The sequence below is a fragment of the Myxine glutinosa genome, chromosome 9 (genome assembly GCF_964187855.1).
Source record: "Myxine glutinosa chromosome 9, kmMyxGlut1.1, whole genome shotgun sequence".
In the NCBI taxonomy this organism is placed as follows: domain Eukaryota; kingdom Metazoa; phylum Chordata; class Myxini; order Myxiniformes; family Myxinidae; genus Myxine; species Myxine glutinosa.
Genome location: NC_136269.1, coordinates 13,760,864 through 13,768,843, shown reverse-complemented (window position 1 = coordinate 13,768,843; position 7,980 = coordinate 13,760,864). Strand labels below are relative to the sequence as shown.

The following is a 7,980-nucleotide window of genomic DNA, read 5'->3' as shown; positions in this document are numbered from 1 at the left end:
GCTTTGGCAGCACCGAAGCTCTGCACAGACAGAGTATGGTAGTTTACATCAGAATCATAATAAACAAATAAATAAATAAATGCTGTAGAAATCCATAAGCCCCTCCGTTTCGGACCAAGTCCAACGGAGGCGAATAAAAACCCATATAACCATCAAGCATAACACTGTCATCCTTCTGAGGTCGGTAAAATGAGTAAAACACCAGCTTACTGGGAAGATTGAGCCATCCGAGGATTTGCGTACGTAATACATATATGTTCCTTTAATAATAACACCATAATTCCGTCATTTTGCGTCCGTAATAAGTAGATGTTCCTTTAATAATAACACCATAAATTCAGTCATTTTGCGTCCGTAATAAGTAGATGTTCCTTTAATACTAACACCATATTTCAGTCATTTTGCGTACGTAATAAATAGATATTCCTTTAATATTATTACTAAAGTAGTGTTTAAATTAAGATACGAATGTAGTTTTTTAATTTAAATAAGGTCCTGGGGACGCGCAGTTAGTGTCCAATCTTTATTTAAAGACATACAAAGGGTATCCCTATGGATTCGGTCCATTTATTTAAAATACTATGGACTTCCGGTGTTAAACTATAACTGCGAAGATTTTTTTAAACAAAGTTTAATGCTGACATGTTGTTAAAGGAACGATAAAGATTTCTCCATTAAAGGTAAGCGAAATAGTTACAAATTATTCAACATTGACGCGATATGTAATAACAACAACAACAACAACAACATTTACCTCAGGTTGCGAAGTGCTTGAGTTGGCGGGTTGGTGGAGCTTGTTTATTCGATGTTTGTGGCTTGATTTTTTCTTTGTAACCCCTCATCTTCGTTTTCCTCATCGTGACCTCCATTCCCTTGGTGTTTCTATCCCCGTGACCGGATTCCTGAGCGGATGATCTGCTCCCACAGGCGACCACCGTTCGTGATCATTTCCTGGTGCACGTTTGTGCGAATGAATCGCTTGTTTTGTTATTTTGGTGACGGAACGTTTTTTTATGTTGATTCATTCATGACTCGCAGGTGGCGGCCAATCTTTGTTAAACTTAAAGACGTACAAAAGGTGTCACTATCGATTCAATATATTGATTCCAAGCAGGAGGGACTTCCGGTGTTAAACCATAACTGTGAAGCTTTTCCCGCAGTTGAACAGCGACATGTTGTTAAAGGAATGACAAGGAAGGCAGCATGAATTGGTGGTGTCTATCCTGAGTTCCTGGACAATTTGCGCCCTCACAGACGTGTCGCTCCTGCCCAGGCTCTCTCCACTGGTAGAGGCAGCCCGACCTTCCCAACGAACAAGCTGGCTACCTATGCGTGTTCACCACAGGTGTTGCACTCATTGACCTTTCATTAATGTATGATACTGTGTGGCAACATGGTCCTCTGCTGAAACCTGCCAGACCTTCCAGGTTCTTGTGACTTTCCAGGGACATTCCAGGACCAGGGCCTTTGCAGGACCAGGGCCTTTTCAGGACCAGAGACTTTCCAGGTCCATGGACTTTCCAGGTCCATGGACTTTCCAGGTCCATGGACTTTCCAGGTCCATGGACTTTACAGGTCCATGGACTTTCCAGGTCCATGGACTTTCCAGGTCCATGGACTTTCCAGGTCCATGGACTTTCCAGGTCCATGGACTTTCCAGGTCCATGGACTTTCCAGGTCCATAGACTTTCCAGGTCCAAGGACTTTCCCAGGCAAAGCCACAATGTGTGTCCTTTCTTTTATGCTTAGCAATCGAATACATAGGATTTCACTCGGAGAGTAACCAAACTCCATAAGGACTCTGAATTATGGTCTTCCGCAAGAGTCTGTCTTAGCTCCAATCCTCTTCAACATATATGTGAGTGACATGCCTTGTCCCACCTACAGAAAGTTTTCCAACACAGATGATCTTACCCTTGCTACCCAAGCAATCAAACTTGAAGATCTCAGCCGTACCCTGTTCCAGGATGTAAACGTATTGGAGCAATATTTCATCTACTGTGCCTCCGCCTAAAACTCACCTAGGACGACATTTACCGCTTTCCATCTCAGCAACCGACTGTCTAACAGCAAACTCCAGGTTTCCTTTTGTAGCAAACAAATCTAGAATGAATTGTTCCCCAAGTACCTCGTTGGAGTCACGCTTGATTGCAGCCTCACGTTCCGAGAACGGCTAAAACGGGTCACAGAAAAGATCAAGACCAGGTAAACATCATCTGGAAACTAGCGGGCACCTGCTGGGGATCAAGTGCACGCACCTTGCTCTTGTGTAATCTGCAGCGGAATACTGTTCTTCTGCTTTGGCAAAGAGCAGCCGCACAAAACACTTGGATACTGTCCTGAAAACGCTGATGCGGATAATCTGCAGTACACTGAAATCAGCACCTGTACTCCCACTCCTGTCTGACATCCCACCCCCTGATGTGTGTCGGAAAGCAAGAATGCTGGGAGAGAGCCTCAAAGCCAACCGAGAGCTTCCAATCCATGAAGAACTGCAGAATTGTCATCGTACTAAAATACGCAATACAGTGCCTGTCTGTCTGTCTGTCTGACGATTTTTGACCGCGCGATACATTTGGTCCATTTGGTCGTTACTTATCCAATCTCAACCAAACTTGACAGGAGGACTAAGGGTTGCACAATGATGGTTCTAGCAAATTCATTTGTCCCCCGCCCCAATGGGGTTTTCCCCGCCAATGGGGTTGCATGTTGAGGTGTATATCCGTGTGACGATAGCTTTATCGTGGCGTTTTTCCAAGGCCGCTTCTAATAACAAAACTAGTGATAGTAGCATAATATTGATGTTCCAAAAATATTAATACAAATAAAATCCCACCTCTCCAAGGGGTGTTTCACATCGACGAACGCATCTAATCGTAGATCTACTGCAGTCTATATACCCCACAAAGGTTAATAACACTACCCTTTGATGCTTTGTTCTCTATGTTCACGCTCGATGGCCGTACGTGAGTGTAACCTCCTTGTTTTCAATGATTGCTTTTGATTCATATTTCCATGGGTTTTCTGGAACTGTGATATTGAATTTTTTTTTTGATGTGCCGGTAGATTACTCCACAAACCCTGTTGTACCTTTGTGTGTGCAGCTGTTCTGACATGAGTTGTTTTTACATCCCGATTGGAGGTGGCTCGTACTTTCTGTTTCTACCTTGCAGAACCTACGCTTTTCCGATTTTGTGTGTCTGTCTTTTTCTGTGTCTCTCTCTGTGCTTTTCTTTCTGTGTTGGTCTCTCTGTGTGCTTGTGTCACTCTGTGCGTGTGTCACTCTGTGTGCGTGTGTGTCACTCTGTGTGCGTGTGTCGCTCTGTGTGCGTGTGTCGCTCTGTGTGCGTGTGTCGCTCTGTGTGCGTGTGTCGCTCTGTGTGCGTGTGTCGCTCTGTGTGCGTGTGTCGCTCTGTGTGCGTGTGTCGCTCTGTGTGCGTGTGTGTCGCTCTGTGTGCGTGTGTGTCGCTCTGTGTGCGTGTGTGTCGCTCTGTGTGCGTGTGTGTCGCTCTGTGTGCGTGTGTGTCGCTCTGTGTGCGTGTGTGTCGCTCTGTGTGCGTGTGTGTCGCTCTGTGTGCGTGTGTGTCGCTCTGTGTGCGTGTGTGTCGCTCTGTGTGCGTGTGTGTCGCTCTGTGTGCGTGTGTGTCGCTCTGTGTGCGTGTGTCGCTCTGTGTGCGTGTGTCGCTCTGTGTGCGTGTGTCGCTCTGTGTGCGTGTGTCGCTCTGTGTGCGTGTGTGTCGCTCTGTGTGCGTGTGTGTCGCTCTGTGTGCGTGTGTCGCTCTGTGTGCGTGTGTCGCTCTGTGTGCGTGTGTCGCTCTGTGTGCGTGTGTCGCTCTGTGTGTGTATGTGTCGCTCTGTGTCACTATCGATTTTTGTGGTGGCCTTTTAGTCGTGGCCTAAAATATGGGCACCCTTGCACTTTTTTCAAATAACACATTTTCTCTAAACAAATTGAAATTGACAAAAGTATTTATTCTCCACAATTTTTCATTTCACTGTTAATGTTACAAAACCTTTGTTTTTGATTCAGAACGTAATATATACATGAATCAGGAAAAAAAAAAATGGCCTTGACAAAATTATTGACACCCTCAACTTAATATTTGGTAGCACAGCCGTTGGACAAAATAACTGCAGTCAAGCGCTTCCTGTAGCCATGAATGAGCTTACGACACCTCTGTACTGGTAGTTTGTCCCACTCTTCTTGTGCAAACTGCTCCTGTTCTCCCAGATTTGAAGGGTGCCTTCTCCCAACTGCTGTTTTCAGATCTTCCCACAGGTGTTCAATGGGATTTAGATCTGGACTCATTGCTGGCCACTTCAGAACAGTCCAGCGTTTTGTGTTCAACCATTCCTGGGTGATTTTTGAAGTGTGTTTGGGGTCATTGTCCTGCTGCAGGACCCATGACCTTCGACGGAGACCCAGCTTTCTGACACTGGGTTGAACATTGTGCTCCAAAATGCCTTTGTACTCTCATGATTTCATGACGCCATGCACACATTCAAGGTACCCAGTGCCAGAGGAAGCACAGCAACCCCAAAACCTCCTCCATGTTTGACTGTAGGGAAGGTGTTCTTTTCTTTGAAGGCTTCATTCTGTTTTCTGTAAACATAGAGATGATGTGCTTTACCAAAAAGCGCTAATTTTGTCTCATCTGTCCACAGGACATTCTCCCAGAAGGATTTTGGCTTGTTACGGTGTGTTTTGGAAAAACTTGTTCCAGTTGGGCTTTCTTATGTCTCTCTTTCAGCAGTGTGGTCCTCCTGGGTCTCCTACGATAGAACCCCCTTTCATTATGTTGGCGACGAATGAATGGTGTGAGTTCAAACTGTCGTGTCTTGTGTCTGAAGGTCAGCTTGAATCTGTTTGGCAGTTGATCGAAGTGCCTTGTCCGGGCCTTAAACTTCCTGATAAAATTGCGTACGGTGGACACAGGGACATCAAGGTCTCTGGAGATGGACTTGTTTCCTTGAGATTGTCCATGCTTGGCTACAATCTTGTGTCTAACCTCCTCCGACAATTCTCTGGTTTTCTTTCTTTTCTCCATGGTCATTGCGGTATACACAGTGACACAAAACAGCAGAATGACTCCTTTTCTCTATTCAAACTGGTTGGATGAGTGATTTTTTTATATTGCAGGCACCTGTAAGTCACCACAGATGAGTTCAATTCCAAAGTAAAGGAGAATCACCTTGAAATCGAATTATTTCTAACAACCTCTAAAATGTGCCAATAATATTTTCCAGGCCATTTTAGGATTTCTGTGTGGAATAAGCTAAGATTTAGTGATTTTTTTTCAGCCTTTTTTGTTTTGTTCCACTGCAAACCAAAGAAATACATATGTATTGTGTAATATATGTAATGTAATCCTAAATACCAAAACATTTTTTTATTTCAACAATTTTCTGGAAGAAATGATGCATTATTTGAAAAAAGTGCAACGGTGCCAATATTTTGGGCCATGACTGTATGTGTGTATGTCGCTTTGTGAGTGTTTGTGCGTCGCTCTATGTGTATGTGTGTGTCGCTCTATGTGTATGTGTGTGTCGCTCTGTGTGTATGTGTGTGTCGCTGTGTGTGTATGACTCTGTGTATGTCTGTGTCTATGTGTCTATCTTTGTTTTTCTGTGTGTGTGTGTGTGTGTGTGTGTGGCGCTGTGTGTGTGTGTGTGTGTGTGTGTGTGTGTGTGTGTGTGTGTGTGTGTGTGGCGCTGTGTGTGTGGCGCTGTGTGTGTGGCGCTGTGTGTGTGGCGCTGTGTGTGTGGCGCTGTGTGTGTGGCGCTGTGTGTGTGGCGCTGTGTGTGTGGCGCTGTGTGTGTGGCGCTGTGTGTGTGGCGCTGTGTGTGTGTGTGTTGCGCTGTGTGTGTGTTGCGCTGTGTGTGTGTTGCGCTGTGTGTGTGTTGCGCTGTGTGTGTGTTGCGCTGTGTGTGTGTTGCGCTGTGTGTGTGTTGCGCTGTGTGTGTGTGTGTGGCGCTGTGTGTGGCGCTGTGTGTGGCACGTGGTGCTGTGTGTGTGTGTGTGGTGCTGTGTGTGTGTGTGTGTGAACAAGACTAGGATTTGTGTGTGTGTGTTTGTGTCGCTTTCTGTGTGTCTCTGTCGCTCTCTGTGTGTCTGTGTCCAGAGTCCTGGCCACCCCATACTCTTTGGTTGCTGTGGAGCTTGTCATCAGTTATGTGTTATCCTCAAGTATGTGTTTTTGTATTGGAGCAGAGCAGGCTCCATGGGGCAGAGTTGTCTTTTATTGTGCCATTGTGTCTTTGTTTAACACTGTTCAACTTTGTGTAATCTTGTATAACTCTATAACCTTGTATAACTGCATAACCTTCTGTCCTTGGATGCCCTCGTGTCCTTTTATGTCCTTGTGTCCTTTGCGTCCTTGCATAACCTTGTGTCTTTGCATAACCTTGTGTCCTTGCTAATCGTGTGTCCTTACATAACCTTGTGTCCTTACATAACCTTGTGCCCTTCCATCACCTTGTGTCTTTGCATCACCTTGTGTCCTTGCATGACCTTGTGTCCTTACATCACCTTGTGTCCTTACATCACCTTGTGTCCTTACATAACCTTGTGTCCTTACAGAACTTTGTGTCCTTACAGAACTTTGTGTCCTTACAGAACTTTGTGTCCTTACAGCACCTTGTGTCCTTACATCACCTTGTGGCCTTACATAACTTTGTGTCCTTACATAACTGTGTGTCCTTACATAACCTTGTGTCCTTACATAACCTTGTGTCCTTACATCACCTTGTGTCCTTGCATAACCTTGTGTCCTTGCTAATCGTGTGCCACTGAAGTTAAACTTTAGAATGAAAACACATCGTCCTCCAGCAACATTTGAGCTGTGCGTTTGATGGTTCTGTTTTATACCTGTGGCACCTGAGTTTTGTACTATGGAGAAATCTTCTGGCATGGTAGTTAGAATGTTTTAATTTTTCAGATTAATTTTTTTCTGGTGAAAGATTACAATCTTCATCCCTTTCAACAAGGGCCAAGACACATCAGTAAGAAGTGTTGGACCTTGGCCATATTTCTACATTGTGAGCGGCAAGTTGTGAAGATATGTCAATAGAGGAGATTTTGGCAAACCTCTCTCCCGAAGTGAGGAATCAAGTGGACTTCCTTCTTCGGACGGGCCGTAATGGGCCCGGGACACTGTTCATCACAGACGTGGCAAGTGGGTATGTGTCTAACTTCTCGGCACAGTGCGTAACACGAGAGGTGAACTAACAAGCGAGCTGTGCCCTCAATAGAGTGAGGCCTTTCATACAATCCTATGTGCTTGTGTTCCAGATGTCCGTCTGTGACCCCTCCTCCATGCTGTGACCGATTCAAACTGCACATTCCATATGCAGGAGAAACCCTCACATGTACGTTTATAAATATTTTGTCTTTGTATCTAGTATAACAGATCAAAACAACCTCATCAATTCTTACTGGAGTAACAGGGTACAAATCTATTGCTGAATTCCATTTTTGTTTCACAGGGGATGTCATTTTCAATGCCTTGCACCCAGAGCTATCTCCTGACTTCATATTTGGAGAAGATACGGACTTCATGCCTAATCCAGAAAGATTACCGGTGATTGTAAAACCCATTTATAGTTTTGGGGAAATATTGTTAGTTTGTGTATCGTTAATTACCTCCACCACCATCTTTAATTAATCATCATCTTTAGTTAATCATCTTTATCAAAAACTCTCTTCCTCACTCGCCCTGCACTGCCCTCTCTCCACCTCACCCCCAGGAATACCTCTGGCTACGGCTTCCCCTTCGCTCCCACCTCTTGTTCATATGTGTGTTGTACCGTCCACCAAACAGTGATGACTCCATCTACATCTCGCTGTCTGATAATATGGACCAACTTCTATCTACCCATCCCAACTCTCTCTTCCTCATATGTGGTGATTTCAATTGTCACCATGCCAGTTGGCTGGGTATGGGTACCTCTCTCACCAGCCATGGCTCCTCAGCAAAGGAC

The 7,980-nt window shown here is 44.9% G+C and overlaps 1 protein-coding gene across 4 annotated transcripts in view; it reads left to right on the top strand.

Annotated features, from left to right (window-relative positions):
- The first annotated feature begins 724 nt into the window (after nt 1-724).
- Nucleotides 725-7,980, top strand: part of LOC137435630 (BRISC and BRCA1-A complex member 2) — a 47,926-nt gene continuing 40,670 nt past the window's right edge. The window contains exons 1-5 of one of the 4 annotated variants that reach the window (XM_078784100.1): nt 737-783; nt 1,255-1,345; nt 6,988-7,179; nt 7,292-7,368; nt 7,486-7,580. In XM_078784100.1, the coding sequence (XP_078640226.1) occupies nt 7,061-7,179; nt 7,292-7,368; nt 7,486-7,580 (291 nt within the window). In that variant the 5' untranslated portion in view covers nt 737-783; nt 1,255-1,345; nt 6,988-7,060. Of the gene's footprint in view, nt 1,346-6,938; nt 7,180-7,291; nt 7,369-7,485; nt 7,581-7,980 lie in introns of all 4 variants that reach the window. The other 3 variants (XM_078784101.1, XM_078784099.1, XM_078784102.1) reach the window with 3 other exon arrangements.